The sequence below is a fragment of the Lonchura striata genome, chromosome 17, assembly GCF_046129695.1.
Source record: "Lonchura striata isolate bLonStr1 chromosome 17, bLonStr1.mat, whole genome shotgun sequence".
Taxonomy (NCBI): domain Eukaryota; kingdom Metazoa; phylum Chordata; class Aves; order Passeriformes; family Estrildidae; genus Lonchura; species Lonchura striata.
Genome location: NC_134619.1, coordinates 8,653,998 through 8,672,824, shown reverse-complemented (window position 1 = coordinate 8,672,824; position 18,827 = coordinate 8,653,998). Strand labels below are relative to the sequence as shown.

The following is an 18,827-nucleotide window of genomic DNA, read 5'->3' as shown; positions in this document are numbered from 1 at the left end:
TGGCACTTGTTTGTTTTCCTGCCATTTGAACTGAGGGTGCATCATTGAAAACTTGGTCTCTCCAGACTGCCCTGTGAAGTGGAACAGGGTCTGAGCTATAATAGTCCCCAAGACAAATATTGCTGAACCTGAATATTTAAGAACTTTCTTTTCCATGCAGATAATTGATTTTTTTTCTCCCTTCTTTTCATCCCTGTTAGCTGGGAAGAAATTCCAAGTGTTTACTGACTTTGGTTGTCCCCAGTGTCCTTATCTGTAATTATTCTGCTGTAACACTGAGCTGCCAAGACATCCTGAGCTTAGCAGCTCTCAAGGTGTACTGCAGGGAGGGCATTCAAATCTCTGAATGCACTGCTGGAGGGCAAGGAAAAGGTTGTGTTTGATCTTAGTTAGACAAAGAGTGCTGAGATGGTAGTCCTCCTTGGCCAGGATACAATGATAGGAGCCAGAAGAAGAGAAAAATCAGAGTTGACAGGCTGAACTTCAGTTTATAGGGAATAGCAAGTCTTCAGAACTTCCACAAATGTTTAAGTATGTGGGAAAAAAATCTGTCCTTCCTGTGGAAAATCCCCTGGGCAGTGGGAGCCAGCCTGCACTGGCCTCTAGGGACACCTGGATTTAGGTAGCTCAGCCAAAGTGGCAGAAATACATTGTACAAAAGCCAGTGTAAAATCCACCCCACTGGGTCCAGTCACAGGGTTCTGTGGGAAGCTGTGGAGTCATTCCCCATCCTTTCATCCCCACATTCCTGCCCTCTTCTCCCTGCTCACTTACCTCTGTGTGCACAGACACACACCCCTCACAGCTGGTACAAAGCCCTGAGTAAATTCTGATTAAATTCTTTAACCCAGCTGTGCGAGTCCCTCCTTTTCCTCGCTCTCTCTGACTGTTTGGAAGCCAGGAAGCTGCAGTATCATGTGCAGGTAGCACAGCAATAAACATGTTCTCATCACAATTTACACATAAAGCGTGAGTCCCTCGAGGTAACTCATCCCCCTCTTGACAGCTTTAATAAAGGATGATGGATTGTTTCTAAATGACAGTTTAGGAAAATCAAAAATTCCCCCCTGTATTGTTTCAAGCTCTGGTGTACAAGAGCTGTTTTGTCTTCTGTGGAAGTTGTTTTTGCCTGTAAGCACTGGGGCTCTATTACTCTCCTTCAGAGTGGTGAGAAATGCTGCTGCCACAGGAATATATTCATACTGCTGCATATCTGTGACTTTTGGAAAACCTGCAGAAGCCTGTCACGGGTGGGAAGTGGGGAAATACCAGGAGCTGGATGTGCTGCTCTCTTTGGGATGCTGCTCTGGGCAGTCTCCCCATATGGGTTGTTGGAAGCAGGAGGGATTGGACACTGATGCACCCAGAGCTGCCTCCAAGGCAGGAATGCCAGGAGAAGGCATCACCAAGCCCACCTGCACTGGCTCAGCTCCCAGTCAGACTCAGGGGACACCCAGGCCTCCAGGTACCTGGCAGTCACCTGCACTCTGTTTTCTTCCCCTCTGCTATTTTCTTTTTAAAGACCACATGTGACAACAAATTAGTTCAGTAGGGCAGAGTCCTCTCTCTTGTTTCTTTTTGGCTTGAGATTTATTTCTCAGTGCATGTGCTTTGTAGCTGCACTTGGCAGAGTGGAGTTTGTTCAGCTGTCCATTCCCCAGCTAATCTGGTGTCCTAAAATAAAAACAATCAAGTGGAACTTCGGAGGATGGCTGCCACATGGAGACGTGCAGGGTGTCATGTGGTTAAAACAGCACTGCTCAGAGTCATTCACATGGTGAGAAGCCAGATGAGAAAAAAAGGTCAAAGGGCTCAGTCTGATGGTACATTTATGTCAGAAAAAAGCTAAGATGAGCCCAGTGCAGCCAGGCAGCACCAAAACCATACCTCCTTGACAAAATGTGTGAAGTGAAAAGTGCTGAAGTCAAAACCAGCATAGGGTGAGGTTAGAGGCTAGAACTTGAGAGGGGAGGAGAGCTTCTGGCTCTGCTACCTCTGGCCTGATGGGAGGCAAAGACAGACCATTTCTGTAGGTCTTACCTGAACATTTACTTCTCCAAACAAAATCTTTGTGGTGGTGCTTCCTCCAGCTGAGGGAGCCTGGCTGAACATCACCTGCTTTGCTTGGGACAGAACCATGTCCATCCTTTCTCTTCCTGATATCCCAGGATGAAGAAATATCTTTGCTCCTTGCTGTCCCAGAAATCTCAGCAATATTGTCCTCACATTGGGAGTAGCAGCACCAGGGAACAGATTTTTCTTCTGAAAACTCCTGATCAATTAGGACAGATGCCAGGATACCCATGCATGAAACAGCACACGTGGGAGGTTGTATATGTAATCTCGGGTTTTCTTACAGGAGAAGTTAAAAAATCCTATTCCATTAATTACTGTAAAAAGAAGTATCTGAATTTTAAGTCTGGGCTGAATCCTTGTATTCCAGCTGTGTTTCCCAGCCCAATAATCAACGTTTTGATGCATATAATGAATGCCCAGTAAGAGCCCAAAGTTTTTGCAGCCTCAGATTTGTGCCATACTTGTTTCTAGTGAGCTGGTACTTCAGTTCCTGTTGTAAATTACTTGAATTAACATACCCTGTTACTTTGATTGCTGGTCTATCTTATTCTTTCCTGTTATTCTTTCCCTTATTCTTTCCCTCAGGCACAACAGGGATTTACCAGGGAGCCAACGGCCTGACAAATTCTGCAGGATTCAGTGCTGTGCATCAGGTATGGGTCAGCCCCTATTGCTGGCAACCTTGTCATTTATTTTAAACCACTTGGATGATTTATAGATCAGAGAGATTATTTTAGTGCTCATATATATTTAAGGAAGGTATTGCTTTGTGTTTTGCTGAACACCATTCTACTCTACTCTTTGGGCCTGTCCTTTTGCTAGACTTCAGGATATCCTGGTTAATTTTAGGATGTGTCTCAGTGCACACACACAGAGTGCAGTCCTTGCAGGAGGAGGGTGCCCTGGCAGTCTTTGACTTGCTGCTGTTGAAGTGCCAAGAGTTTCCTCATTCTTCTGCCATCTTACAACTTCCAGCTATGTTGTGCATCCTCTCCAGAGGGAATGGCTTCTAGAGTCCTGTCATGACTGTGCTGGCACTGTGCAGTAAGTGTGTACAATCTGAGAGAGGCCTTGGCAGGTCCTGCTGGATGTTGAGCCATCTGAGCTGTCTGTGCACTTCCCTCTTTGAGAACACACCTGTCCGTGGGCTCCGTGCCTCAGATACCTTGCTAAATGTGTGTGTATAAATAAAACACAAGACAGATGTTTTTCAGTAGCAAATGGCTCTTCTTGTTTGGAGCAAACAAATGAGTACACTGTCCCAGCAAATGTGTTGTGGTTGGCCCGTAATTTCAGTTCCTTGTTTGTAGGGTGATGGTTGACTTGTATTTTTAATGACAACAGTGGGCAATTTCTTTGTTGCTTCAGTTTGGGCTTAAAACATCAGCATCACTGATAGAAGTGCATTTGATTAAAGTATGGAGGTTGCCTAAACAAAGGGAAAAGTCGGGCTTTTTTCATTATTTTGTAATCTTCTGTAGGAGAAAACAATGAAATTATCTCATTTCTCTTTCAGTCTAATTGTTCTTATGACAATCTGAGTCTTTGTTCTTGAGAGCTCCCTGGTGACTGAAAGTTAATGAAATAGCTGTCACAGACAAAGATGTAAGCTGTTAAGGAGGAAAGTGCTTTTAGTCTTTCTAAAGACTGATTATTATTTAATTTTATTTAATACCAGAGGCTAATTATAATTTCTGAGGAAATAGAAGCCTTCTGCTCAAAGACAATGCCCAGAGCATGGGCACAGTTCTCTGTCTGGAAAAGCAAATTCAGTGGACAAGGACAGAGGTTGCAATTAAAACAAAAAGAAACAAATTAAACCTTTTATGCTTTAATTGTTCAGAGATGCATTTTATCATGTTTTCTAGTGTCCTGCTTTTCACAATATGCCCACCAAACATCCAAGGATAATGGTATGGGGTTTCTTTGGGTGCCTTAAAATCACAGCTAAGAGTTTTGTGGTACCTCATCTCCCCAAGGTCACTTGCACCTGGTATTTTTAGTTCATTTTTCTGTAGGTATGCAAGGTCACTCAGGCATTTATTTATTGCTGAGATAGTTGGGCAGACTGTTGTGAGCATTGCTGAAAAAAAATTGCTACTTTCTTTTCTTTTTTTTTTAGTCTAACAGCTGATCAGAAGATGTTGCTGATCATGGGAAAATGCATCCTGTTTTGGTCCTTCCCTCATCCAGTTATTCATTTTGTTCTTGCAATTTCTTAGGTGTTTTGTTGTTACAAAGATTATGTGTTCCATCATGGCCCCTTTCAGAAAGCTGCCCTACTTCACTCTTACATAAAATTGTTAAACTCTGTAATACAAAATGTGTCAGCACTGATAAGTGAAATCCTATCAAAAAACCCAGAACTTGCCAGATTTCAGACCTCTTGTTCGTTAGTCTATCATAATAAAATAGGAGTACATTTGTGAGAAGCAGAAATGTAATTTCCCAAGTGAATGAAATGCAGTTCTTCAGTGAAATATTCCCGAGCCGTGACTGGCTGCGTGCGCAAGTAACACAACTTTTGTGTTTGTAAGATAAAACCAAATACATGCGAGTCAGATGTTTCTTTTTCTCCCTCCAAGGAATATTCCTCGTATCCCAGCTTCCCTCAGAGCCAGTACTCTCAGTATTACAGCTCGTCCTACAGCTCCCCGTACGTGTCTGCCAACAGCATCAGCCCCTCGGCCATCCCCACCTCCACCTACTCCCTGCAGGAGCCTTCCCACAGCATCACCAGCCAGAGCACAGAATCTCTCTCTGGTAGGTGCCTCTCCTGTGCTCCCAGCCTGGCAGCCTCAGCCACCTGGAGACGTGAACGCTGGCATCTTCTCCTTGGGGTTTTTTACAATGCGTATTGACAGCTCAGGTTTTCTAGCACTGAATAGTTCTTACACCAGGGTTTGGGAAGTGATTGGGATGTCCAAGTTCTCTAAAACCATCCTGTGCTGTTTTTGTGAGTATGTGAGGACACATGAGACAATGACAATGACAATGACATACCAACCCCAGAGCAGTGCTGAGGGCTGACATGGGTAGCAATGAATTCAAAACAAACAGCCATGCTCTGAAAAATTCTCTGTTTCCTCAGTGTCTGATTACTTTTTAGCCCATATCTTTGTCAAGGATTATATTCACCTCTTACAACAACATGTAATACTGTGCATTCATAAACATCATCAAGAGAAAGTCCCTCTTCAAAAAAAATCTACACAAACTGTGTGTCTAATATGAGAATGCAAGGTGAATTCCACATCAAAAAAAAGCTTCAAAATTTGTGTCCTCTCTTTGAATGCCTAATTTTTAAAATTTTATATCTTAAGTAGTTTATGGAATTACTGGTGGATTATGATCCCCCAGTGTCCTGTTCAAGAGCAATCTTCAGATATCACTTCCCTGCTAGTTTTCATTGGTGTGCAATAACATTTGTATGAAATACTACACAATTTGTGGATGATCACAGTACACACCCACTGAAGGTCTGCTGACTTAAAAAACAAATCTGAACATCTGTGGTTGCTTTAAAAGAAAAATAAACTAGTATTGTTATTTAAAAAGAAGTGATCACAGACTGCTCTAAAAGCAGTTGGAGGATTTTCAGTTCCTTAGATCTTATCTCAGCCTTTTTGGGAAAGGATAATTTCTAAAAGACTTCCTAGGCACAATCCCAGGTTCTCTGAAGAAGAGTATGGTTATTCTAGGAAGTTGCAGAGGCCACAACTTAGCAAGGTGTAAAGAAAAATATGTTTGAAAAGGATTTGTAATGTAAGGTGAGTGAAGCCCAGACAGATCTGTGAAATTCAAGCCAATCAAAACAGATACTTTATACATGGGAAGTTTACTTTTAACTGTGTCTTCTCAATTATTTCTAAAATACTATCCTCTGAGAAATGGGCTAAGGCTTAACAGGCTAGTTCTATATTTTTAAATAAAAGTTGATGTTGAAAGTATATTTTCAATCATTCACATTCATTAAATTAAAAAAAAAAAAACAAACCAAAAAGTTTTGAAAAAAAGTTTGAAAGTGTAATTTGGCTTAGATTCTGTTTCTACTGCCTTTCTAATTTCTATCTTTGAAAAGAATAGGGGGGAGTAAAAGTCCAAAAGTTTTTTCTTTCCAGTGAAAATTTTGATGAGGCTTTTTGAAGTGACATGTCTTTTTAAAACTTTATATGTGTGGTTTTGGTGATTCTTGAAATTGTTTTAACAAATCTTAGGAATTAAAACTTATTTCTCTTACACTGTTAGCTATTGGTGTGAAAAGAGTAAGATCTTCTCATGGTGTTTTCACAGTGTTTCTGTTGCTTTTCAATAAAAGCTTTCATGCTCTAATTACAGTTACGCAATGCAAAATTTAGGTTTACAATGGAACTTCTTTATCCCAATAGGGGAATATTCAACAACACCAGCAAAAGATGTTGAGACAGACAGACATCACAGAGGGTCAGATGGCAAGGTACGAGCCCGGTCAAAAAGAAGCAACGATCCTTCCCCTACTGCTGACAGTGAGATTGAGGTAATAACTTTAATTTATATTCCTTTGGTACGTCCAGCAAAGGTGAACAGTTGCCTCTGTTAGCAAATCCAAGAGACAGAACAAAATTAGTAATGCAACTGGAACCTGCAGGCACGAGTAGTCAAAACAATTTCTCAGTTTCTGTGTTATCAACATCTGAAACTATTCTTCCTATGTACCCTTTTTGTTTCCTTTGGGCTTTTTGTAAGTCTGATGTTTTGTTCCCCTGACTTGATAGGCAATGAGGGATTTCTGTGGTTGTTAGGAGAGCAGGCTCTTGGGATGACAGTTCCAAAATTCCTGATGTTTCCTTTTGCCTGCTTTCACAAAACATCCAGTCAGTGCTCCAAATGGCTTGAGATCTTAAAAATCTCTAGTCCAACAGGACATATTTCCTGACTGAACCTGTTCTTGCAGTTGCTTAATATGTAACTATATTTCTTTTTTCCACCCCATCTGTCATCACAGCGTGTGTTTGTATGGGATTTGGATGAGACGATAATTATTTTTCACTCCTTACTCACGGGAACCTTTGCATCCAGATATGGGAAGGTAAAATTTAATTTTTTTAGCATTACTGCTTGTCCAGCCAAATTGCGTCGGGAACTGTGGGGGCAGCTAATGAGCCAGATTTTCAAACAGATGCTGCCTGTTTTATTCAGACATATTTGTATAAACGTGTCCTGTGGTATTTCCTCCGAACATGTGAAAATTTAATTTACCTCCCTTTCATGTTGCAAGTAGCCTCTTGTTTTTCCAAACTTGTGTTGTTCAGCTGCCACTTGCTGGGATGTTCTTCCAGTGTCTGTCATCTGCAAGAGAAGGCATCCAGCAGACAGACTCCATAAGCTAAGACTTTTTTTGTTAGACCAGTGTTTTCTCACAAATCTCAGACAATTTTTTAAGAGAGATTTTGTGTTCCTCTGTCTGGGTTGCCATGAAGAACTGGCTGTGCTTCCCACATTGCTGCCAAAGCCCACATTTCTAAAGGGGCTTCAGAAATATATTTAGCTGACCAGACTTTAGATGCCCTCTTTGAAATACACGCAATTCCATTTTTTTAGATAACTGTGGCTGGGCAGCCTGAACTTGGCTGCTAAGGAGAAAACACTGGCTTTCAGATTTAGTACCATGTGCTTCAATTTCTTCCTAAGGCAGCTTTTTATGATAAACACCTAAGTCACTTTGAATTACAGAATGTCAAACACTTTTAAATGGGTAGGAAAAAAGACAATATCATTACCTAATTAAAGGTGGATGACATAGTTGGCAGCTGTTTCCACACATGGCTTTGAGCACTCAGCTTCATCAGGAGACTGGAAAATAACCCAGCTTCTCTCCAGAAAGCAGAAATATGATTTGACATCATTTCATGGCTTTACCAGCTGTACTTTTTTATGATGGTTATAACAAGCTGAATGTGTAATTAGTAAGATAGATTTATTGTTCACTGTTAGATGTGCACAGTTGTAAAGGATATAAAATGGTGTTTGTGGTGTGGAAGTCTACTGCAGTACTTGGAATGCTGCTAACACTTCTAGCAGCACCCTCTGAAAACCAAGCACGTGTTTCCAGGCAGGGATTTACCCAGACCCATGTTGTACAAGGTAATTGAAGTGGTGACTTTTCCCAGGGAACATAATGAACGAGGTGTGCATGTGTAAGCTCAGACCTACTGCCTACAAACACCAGAAAGAATTAGGCAGGATCAGGAAGCAAACTCAGGGTGTGCAGATCTGCTCTGTGGTCGAGCTCAGCCTTGGGTAGGGGCTGCTGAATTCATGTGGAGAATTCCCTTAATGACTTGGTCCTAGCACAGAACCTCTGAAGCAGATGCCTTCACTTGCTGCCTCCTGCACACATTTAGAGGGTGCAGAGTTGGAATCTGCTGTGTGGGGGCTTCTGTGGGCTGTTTCCTTTATACTAATTTGGAGAATGATATGAACAGGAATATCTTTTTGGAAGAATCAATCACCTTTTCTATTGAGTTATGATGGGTTCCTTGAGAAACTTCTCTAGAAGGACTTTTTTCTTTGTAGTTCTTAATTTGTTTCATCAGTATTAAATTTGTCAGGACTCTCCTGTAAGGGAAATGGTTTATAATACTTATAAAAGTATTATAGGCTGGTGGCTTGATCCAAAGAGAGCCAGAGGCTTTGGTGGGCTTTGGAGCAGACCTTAAACCAAGAGGGAAATGCAGCACACAGGCTGTCCTGGGAACTGTAAAATAGTAGCACAATTCAAAACTATCAAGTACAAGTGAAGCAGCCAGAGGTTAATAGTTTCAGAATCTCCTACTTCAGTAGTGTAGGAAGTGTTAATCTCCAAGTAAATTAAGTATCAAAACCAAAATACTCCATAAAAGAATTCACATGCCTGTAATTAGACATGCATATGCTTATAATTAAATCTCACACATAGAGATCTTGGTTCACTATTTCTTCCTCTAGAAAAGGTGTGAGTTTATGTGATCCTGACCCTCCCCTCGCCAACATTTATCTCCCAGTACCATCCCATCTGTTGCACTGGTGGAGCTGCAGGTGCTCAAAGAATTAGTCTTTAAAATTGTTCAAGCTGAAGAATAACATTGTTTTCTGGGGTGATTTTTCTTGAAATATGGGAGGAGGAACACCAACCACAGCTTCAGAGATTTGGGTCTAAATTCCTGTGTTCTTTAGCTACTTAATTACAAATGGTTGTGTGTTGTACCTTCCTTGGTGATGGCAGCAACAGGCAGCTGTCCACAAAATGAGAAAAAAAAGAAGAGAAATAACTCAAAAAAAGTCATGTTAGTAATGGTTAATGCTTCAGTGCTTATCTTCTGACCTGACTTCATGTGAAAATTTTTTTTTTTTTTCTCTGTGGCTCTTAACATAGATATGGCCTCCTCAGGGCATTGAGAGTTACTCTTAGATGTTAAAATGCCTTGCCCACAGCACCAATAGCAGTTAAACCCCAAAATTTACTATAAGTTATATAAGTTAAAGCATGAATAAATAGCCCAGCCTAGGCCTCTCCTTTTTTGTCCTCTCTTCCCAAACCCTTTACTGGTATTCCATGGATTGCAGAATCATCAGAAATTTGGTCTTAATTTCTGTGCCATAGGGTGACAAGAAAAGGCAACTCCCCAAAAGTTCCAGAGGCAGGTAACCCTGGCTATTATATTCAGGAGGATTTGTAAAACTTGTTCTGCAGGTTTCTGATCACTGTATGGGTGCAGAATATTTACCATGTGCTGACAGACCTCTGCAGATGTAGACCCTTGTGGCTTTTTGTGGTGTCCATGGAGCCTTTTTAATCCCTTAGGTGTGTGTGATGGAGCTCCTGCTCCACGGGGAGATGGCTGCAGGCTTGGCCGTGTCAGCAAAGATTTGTCCCCCAGATCACTGACTGAACATAGTGGGGGAAAATGGCTCAAAATCCATAACATTGCTGCTGGGCTTTCACAGGAGTTGGGTAAAAGTCAAGGGACTTGTTTGACACAGCAAGCTGAGCACAGAAAGACTCATTTGGTGGTAGTAATTCAGAAACAATATGAGGAGATTGCCTGCAGTCCTGTGCCAAAAATAATCATGACTCTATTCCTCTTTCCCCAGCTGGGATATTTGCAAGCTTGTTCCATAACCTGTGTTGTCTATGTCTTAAAATTTCTCAGACTGAAAGAAATGCAGAAATTTTGTTCAAGTATTATACTGTGGTTTCATTCTCTTACTTTTTGAAGGACTGATATAAAGTAAAAAAGGGAGCAGTGGATGTGTTGTTTTCCCTAATTTGAGGGAGCTCTATGAAGCCAGTACCTTTTCTTAGTATTTTGTATTGTTCCAGGAAAGTGTATTCTTGTTCTGTGTTGCATCACTTCTTGGTATTGAAGTGTCCAAATGACTTGTGAGTAAAGTAAAAACTGGAGTTAAAATTCATCTTTATATGCAAGATACTCCAAAATCTGGAATCAAATTACAAGGATTTTATTTTAGTCTGGACTTAGAGATTTGAACACATAGGACAATCTAAATTCTTGAATTGTGTTGGATCTTTATCAGCGCTTTGACAGTGCCTGCTGATGCCTGGGAGTTCAGATCTATAATATTCCTGGCAAGAGCCATGCAATTTCTGAGACTGCTCAGCATTTGAAACTAGCTCAAATAAAGAAATAAACATGCTGCAAAAATTCGTAAAGCACATTATGTCCTGGTTTAAAATCAGAGTCATGCAAAGCCAGGCTCTGGCTGTTGGTTGACCTTCAGTGGAAGGCGTGCAGCTGCCCTGGTGGTGGCCCTGGCAGCTGGGGCTGTGTGGTTGCTTTACGTGGAGCATTCAGTGGGGGCTTGCAGTGTGCCTCAGAGATGCTTGTTTGCAGCAGAGGCTGGTTTTCTGTGACAGCCACATTTTTTTAACGCTTTTGTGTTTCAGAAGTGGCAGCAGGAGGTTTACTCAAGCCATAAGCAGACAGGTGTGGGTGAGACTGGAGAAGCCCTCAGCTTTCCAGCCTATGCAAACATGGGCTTGGCCTCTCTGATGAGAGACTTGCAGTCACCCAGGAGAGGGTTCACCAGTCATAGCAGGACCTTTTGGAGAGAGTAGCAAAAGTTTCTGCTTGGCCCAGTTGAGGACAGGACGTAAATATGATTTTCTAGCTTGGAACAAATGTTACAGCTGCCGTATGCTGGCTGTGAACTGGACTGACTTGTTCTCACCAGAAGTGATGTTGTGGATCTAAGAAACCTTATTCCTCAAAAGTTTCACTGGCTGTTATATGTTCTTATGAGAAGTTTTCCACTGAATGAATTATAATTTCCAATTAAAAAAAAAAAAAGTCATTGAAAAGTTCCTCCTTGGCTCTACTCGAGATCCTTGTAAAACCCTAGGTTTGATTTTTTAATTTCTTTTTTTTTCCCCTTCCCTGGTTTCACTGAATGCTTCAAGTAGCTTTTGCTTTTCCCTGCTTTGTTCTCTCACAGGACCCTAAAGCCAGGACCTGATTGAAACACCATGGGGATTTAATCAAATCTGCTGGTGATTCATGCTCCTAATGGCCGGGTCTGTCCTTTACTACTTTACAAACTGAGAAGGAATAAAACCCCATTTTATTGCTGGGCTGTTAAAAACTATTTGTAGAAGTCGCTAAGGTTCAAATCAAAAGCGGCCTCCCTGGAGAACTATTAGTTAATTCTGAGTGCCAGGGCATCGCTTTTTTCCCTCTTCTCTCGCTTGAGATGTGGCCTTATATCACGACTGCTGTTCAAACATCTGAGAGTTTTCCATTCCTTTGACAAACATGAGCCAAAGTGCTTAAGGACATCTGTTTATTTTATTTCTTTAATGAGAAAACCTTCCAATTTCTTACTGGCTCAGCTGTGTTTATTTACATTTTGTTAGTCATATGTGTGGGGCACCTTGGGACGTTAAAAACCTGCAGAGGCCTATGCTGAGGGCTGCTAGCAGGCATCCTGGGCAGAAAGGCAGAATAAGCCCTTCCTAAGGAAAACACAGCCCTTGGAACTCCATAAAATAGATTTTCAAAACAAATAGAGCCTAATTCACTCAGTAGATCATGGATTAAGTCAAGATGAATACAATTTGGAAAGGATTTTCTGAGGAAGTTGGAGATTTTTTTACCCACTGGAGGCTAAACCTTGTGTTTAATGCCTTTTTAAGTTAAATTAAAGAAGTATTCAATCACTGCAGGTAATAAAGCAGTCTGTTACTTTAGACATGCTGCTATATCAATTATTTAGCTCATTATTGGAGAGAAGGGAGTAAATAATTCCAGCCATTTGATTATTTCAAATGTGTATTTCGGGAGCAGACATCTGTGTTTATCATCTGGATGAGAAGCAGCAGCAGGAGCAGCAGAACCAGATCCCAGCAGGTTGGAGGTGGGCACAGAGATGCTCTGAGCTCCTGTGGATGAAACCTCCTGTCCTGGAACTTCGGGGAGCAGGGGGGGCTCTGGGCAAACTGCACACGTGGCTTTTGGGACTATTAAAGGATTATTTCTGACATAAAATAAATATCAGAAGCAATGCTGGGTTATTAAACAAGCTCGAGGAAAGGGAACTTGCTTTCCAGTATGGCTGAATGGGGACTGAAGTTTTAAGGGGAAAAGGTTGAAAAACCAAAGGGGACATGACTTTTTTTAGGAAGCTGCATGTGCAAAATACGTTATTGTGCTGAGGATTATACTCCATGATGTGTTTCCACCAAGCTTTCCAGAAGTTTTGTGTTTTTCACAGGGCTATCAAGGGCTTTCATACAGAAATACAGAGACTTTCCTGTGTTGAGGGAAAGGAAATGAAGATTAATTTGGTTTAAATTCCACTCCCTTTTCTGAAATGCATGCCACATACAGTAAGAAGAAATTATTTGTAGGTTTTTGGTCATGAACCTTTTATATTACTAAATAAAAATAATTCCCATTTATCCTCGAGCATCATGGCCCAGATTTTAACCTGTATTTAAGTACAGAATTCCCACAGGACTGGAATCCACTTCAGGCTTGATGAGTTCAGACCCTGGATAAATTAGTGTGTTCCTTGCTGCCTGTCCCTAAGCAAAGTTCCTTTGCAGAGGGAGGAGAGCCTTTTCACCCTCTGTGTAACCCTAAATGTGAGGATTTAGTGACCTGTGTGCCCATGTGGTTATTGGAATAATTTCCAGCCATATGTGAAGAGACATGACAGTAAAAGGAGTTTTTCAGTAAACAGTAAGAACATTTAGAAGTGCCCCTTAAATCACAGGAAGGGTGAATATGAAAAGGTATCTGAAGAAAAGGGATTCAGTTGTATTTGCTCTTTATTTGCTCCCCATTGTGGACTTCCCACAAGCTCACACTGTGCTGTCTTATGACACTAATAATTTAAATTCAGTAAATTGTCTGATAAACCTGGATGTATCAATGCTTTCATAAATAATGTCTTTCTTTTGGTGGGAAAAAGTTTGGACCCTGAAAAACTGAGAGGTTCTATTTGAAAACGGATGGTTCTTTTCAAAAAAGCCTGAAGTGTAGTCCCATAAGTAAATTACTTCTGAAAATGGCTTTTGAGTCCTCAGCTGCTTTCATTACTTTAAATAACTTTTCTCACAAATACTCTCGCTGGGAAAGCTCTGAGAGGCTCAGTCTGCTGTAGCTTGTATTATTAAAGAGATAAAATTGCAAGTTAAGCTACTTAGGTGTAGCTAGTAAAAGAGTGAAATGTGTTTTTTTTCCTGAAAAAGACATGAATTTACTTGAACTAGAACTCATGCACATGGCTAGTTTCCCATTATTCTGGGAAAGTCTTGTTCATGTCTCAAATTTTGATCAAGGTATAAAATGTTACAGCGAAAGGATGATTATTCTCACAGACTTTTTTTGTTCAAACATGTGGCCCTGGTATTTGTATCTTTGAATTTTTTTTATTATTATTTTTTTTTTATGCTGCAACCAAGCTGGTCCATTTTCCAGGCGTTTCCAAGTAATTAAACACAATTAAAACTATTAAATTCTTTCTTTGGGTGACAACTTTGTTATTAACAGATAACCACAAGGAGGAGATTTAACTTGGAAGGCCCTTGATTGTATACTAATCCGTCTCTCACCTCTGGCTGACACCTGTGGGCAGATAAACCCTATAGAATAGGAGTCTGATGAATACTCTTAATTAATACTTTCTTCCTTGTAGAAAAGTAATTATTTGCTCACGGCATAAATAGGTATTTGGCAGGGATTTAAAAGGACTGATTAGTTTTAAATACTAGGGCTTTATTTTGGTGAGGTTTTTAAGGGAGGTGATGGTGTCTGACTCCAAGATCCACTCTCAGAATGACTTTGTCCTGACAATTCGAACGTCGAGTTAATTGTCACGTTGCCGAAGAGAAGCAGAGTCAGGCAAGAAGCAGATTTGTTATCTGTCTCAGAGGAGCCAGCTTTGCCCCTTTGCTAATGGCCTGCAAGTCTGAACAGGGTACCTGCAAGGCAGAGGCTTGGAGAGGGCTTTGGATCCAGGATTGGAGTGACTTGCACTTGAGAGATTGCCAGAGATAAATCTGCTTCCCTCTTCCTTTCAGAATGACAGTGTGCAGGAAGGGAGAGCTGGCTGTGGGCTTGCAGCTTGGATTAGTTGCAGGTGTTAACAAATACATGGCTTTTTAGTGCATATTCTTAGGGCAAGTAGAAGCAGTGTATGAAAAATCAATCTCTGTGTTCCAGGAGGTCTGGGGGAAGGTGGTTTTAATGCAGAGCCCTTTGGGAGGGTGCTGCTGGTGCAGTTTGAGTGTGGCTCAGTGCCCAAGGGCTGCTCTGGCAGTGAGGGCTTCTGTGCAGGTCACCTCCTGGAGAGGCTCTGGGGCCAACACAGTGCACATTGCAACATCCTGGCAGCAATTAAAGCTGATTTGGGTGTGCATGCACATTCTGCATTCCCTTTGCTCTGCTAAAATACAGAGTAGTGGGAGTTTCATGTGGTGTGAGCAGATCTACCTTCCCACTGCTGTCATATAGGCAAATATTGGCTTGTTTACCTCCGGTTTTCATAGAAATTGTCTTCAAGACAAACTGAAGGCTGTTGAACAAGCTTTTAGCCATCTTCTGTCCTATTATTATTTGAAATGAAGGTTAAAAATGAAAACTGAAACAGAAATTAATTTCAGGTGAGGTGTTAATAGCTCGGAGGATATAACTGAACTCAAATTGTAATTTTTAAAACACAATTCACTTCAGATGTAGAGAACTAGTGCAAGGGTTAGAAACATTGCATCAAAGTGGCCAAACTAAGAGCAACACTGGCAACCAATGTGTGAGCTTGTGCCACTGGGATATGAAAGAAAATGCGCTCCTTGCTGCATGGGTGCTTTTGTCTTCCTTTACAACATGTTCCACAGGCTGCTGCTGCTGCCTGTGTTTTCCTCGAGTAGGAATATGTGCTGAACAGGCAGCAAAAGTCCCCCAAAGCAAGTGGATGTGGAGCTGGGGGCTGGCAGTGCCTCACTGGGAGTGGAAATTGCCTCACTCACAAGGTGTGGCCATTGCCAGCAGTGGGCAGTGCCAGGAACAGCAGGGACATGTCCAAGGATGCTCTGTAAAGAAAACATTTCTGATCAAAATTTGAAAAAGGACTCACTCTTTGTGTGTTTTGATCTCTTGTTTATGAAGTAGCAGTAGGGAGTGGGGGCTTTTTTACCTCTTGGTTCTCTCTCCCAAGGAGAAATGGGCAACTCTGAAACTGTGACTCCTGCTCTTTAGCAGAGAGAGTGGAGGGTGTGATGAGAAATGAATAATTCAGAATGACCCCTTCCCTCCTGATGCCTGTCTCCCCCAGGCTTCCATGGGAGGCAGCTCTTCAGGCTGTGCATGGGAGGATCAGGAATGCTTGGTCTGCCATATCTGAGCACCAGGGGTTTGCACTAAAAGTAATTTGTGGGGCTGTTTCATTTTGACCCTAAAGGAAACTCCACCAATGGAGCACGGCAGAGATGAGGCATGTGGGGATACTCTGTGCTGCTGTAAGTTTTATTTACAAAAGGAGTTTATTGCCTGTTTTCCACCCCTGCCTCTCATTGTCCTTGTTTGTGAAAGCATGACTCCTAGATTAGCAGAGGGAGGACCTCGCTCTTCTAAAGTTACTAAACAAGCAATGAGGGTTGAGTTTTTAGATTAATCTGTTTTCACTGCAAAAAGTGGTTCCTGGAGGAGATTTGATTTCAAGCTGTCTGTGGTCCTTGGGCTTCACAGGCATCAGGAAGCATTGGCTGGATGTGTTAGTCAGGAGCTCGTTCCCAGGGCTCCTGGGCACACTTTTCCTACAGAAGGATGTTAGCAGGGATCACTGGGAACATCACATTGCTCTGCTGAACTCACACTGCTCCTACATGGGCACTCCCAGTCCACCAGGGCACCCCTGGCAGCACAGAGATGTCCTTCAGTGGCACAGGGTTTCTGTGCCTAGGAGGAGCACTCCATCAGCTTCTTCACACAAATTTCATAATCCTCTTTCTGATTATTTACACACTGTACAGAGAATTTGGGTACACCAATCTCATTTTGGTGCTTATCTGTCAGCCTGGTTTTCCTGTTTATTCCTCCTTGTGACAGCTGTAGCAGCTGTGTCTTTCCTCAGGGTGGGCACAACCTCTGGCACTGTGGGGTTCAAGTCTGGGACTGGTGCTTCTAGGCGCTGCAGTAATGCAAGTAAATAACTGCTGGAGGAGCCCTGGCCTCCTGCCTCTAGACACCCCTGTCACACTGGGAGTGCTGCTTGGCCTTACAACTTTATCAGCCTCTTTAAGACTTGGAATTGTGCCTTGCTGTGGAGGAAATGTCCACACTGTGGAAGCAGTGGTGCCAAATAATTTCCCCAAACGACTTCCCCTCTGGGTGGTAAAGTGCATTTTTCTGTTTTGTTTTCATTCCATCATATTCTGTATCTCAAGAGAAAGATTTTTTTTTTTTCCCCAGCCCCCCCTCTCATCTACAGTTTGGTTTCCATATTGTTTAGTTAAAGAGGAGGTAACTTCATACACTGTGGAAATGTTTCCTACTCCCCATTAGTGATTAATACCAATAAAGCTAAAATGAAACTTAGAGGATAAATGACAGATAGCAACCAATGAGATTTCCTGAAAGAGTTTTAAAGGCTAATGATCCTTGAAATGTATAAAAATAAATTGCTTCATTAAAAACCATTTTACAAAATAATTTCTTCCTAGCAGCATATTTTCTTCAAAACAGTTCCCCTGTGTAACTACACCTGGGTAGTAAAATTTGATTCAGTGCTGTTCCTATGGGGCCACAGTCCAATGCCCTGATTAGGTCTGTGTCCCTGTGCCTCATCAGGGGAGCAGGTTTGGGGCTGGAAATGAGAGACATGTTCAAGGCAAGTCTGTTGGAGTTTTAACTTTCTGCCCAGAGCCAGGCTCTTGTTCCTGGGACAGCAGCAAGCATGTTTGAACGTGAGTGACAGAGCTTCTCTGTAATGGGCACAGTGCTGGTGAGACACACGTGGCTGAAACCACAACCATTCTGCTCTAATGAAAGAGAACTTCACCAGGAATGTGCAGTAATTAGCTTGGTGTGTAGTACACCATCCATGTCAGCAGTGTCTGCCACAAAGGTTGAGTGAAGTGTGCTCACCCTCCCTCCATTGTGCTCCCTGTTAGAGCCCCTCAGCCAGGTCATTGCTGTCCTGTCATACAATAACAGGATCCACAGAAATCTGCAGAAAATTCGAGCAGAGACTCTTTAAGTGGGTGGGTTTCCTCTACTGAAGTCACACAGCATGCTAAAGCAAGGCAGATTTATACATCAGGATGTGATGTCTGACCTACTGAAGATGAATTAACAACAAAAAGAAAATTCTGTTGTGGAATGTGGACTTTTCCCAAGTTTTCTGCTGTTGTTCAGTTTGAACAGGCACAACGCTTTTGTGCTGTGACTGTTTATCAAATTAAATACAGATTATTTTTCCTTCTGTTTTTGAACTGTTTAATGAATAAGAAAATGCACTGCTGGTAACTTTGTTTGTGTCACTGTGTTTCCGTGCTCTTGCTGTGGATTTAGGAACAAGGTTAGTTGTTTGGGAGCAGGAGGGGTGGTTGGCTTGCTGACTTAATGAGGCAGTGAAGTGACAGCCCTTTCACTAGCTCAGTGCTGTCTCAATAGGGAAAAACATTAATTTTCTAGGACGAATTGACCAAACTGACTTAAGTAGAGCTGCAAGTAGCATCATCCTTCTCCAGGAGAACTCACTAAAGTTTTGTCACTGATGTTGGCAGGAGCAGAATCTGGGTGTGAGAAGTTTCACATGTTCTTACGAAGGTGCAGAAGATATTTTAGAGCTGCCAGCATGTGCATCTTCACATTCAGTGGTTTAAAAATGCTACAGGCAGCCAGAGCTTCTGCACCATGTCCTTCCCTTTCAGGAGGCAGTTTGGGACCCTCTTGGGGAGGGTCTGAGACCCAGAGGTGGTTGGGCTGGGAGCTGCTGGGACAGGAGAATCACAGGGAGCAAATGGGCACAGTCAGGGGCATTGGGTGCTTTGCCATTCCCAACACCAGCTGGAGAAACAGATGAACCTGTCCTGAATGTGTGCTGTGTCTTGTCTTTTTTTTTTTTTTTTTTTTTTTTTGGTAAATTTTATGTCAATTTGGTTTTTTTTAAGCAATGTTGTTATTTGGGTGTGGCTGCCATTGAGGCTCTGCAAGCCTGCTGTTGTGTTGGACAAGGACTTCATCACGTTATAATTGTCTTTACATGGTAGG

General features: G+C 42.0%; 1 protein-coding gene across 2 annotated transcripts in view; it reads left to right on the top strand.

Annotated features, from left to right (window-relative positions):
• EYA2 (EYA transcriptional coactivator and phosphatase 2) overlaps nucleotides 1–18,827 on the top strand; it is an 88,745-nt gene that overhangs the window by 55,612 nt on the left and 14,306 nt on the right. The window contains exons 6-9 of one of the 2 annotated variants that reach the window (XM_077787015.1): nucleotides 2,662–2,729; nucleotides 4,662–4,839; nucleotides 6,465–6,532; nucleotides 7,061–7,144. In XM_077787015.1, the coding sequence (XP_077643141.1) occupies nucleotides 2,662–2,729; nucleotides 4,662–4,839; nucleotides 6,465–6,532; nucleotides 7,061–7,144 (398 nt within the window). Of the gene's footprint in view, nucleotides 1–2,661; nucleotides 2,730–4,661; nucleotides 4,840–6,464; nucleotides 6,593–7,060; nucleotides 7,145–18,827 lie in introns of both variants that reach the window. The other variant, XM_077787014.1, reaches the window with a different exon arrangement.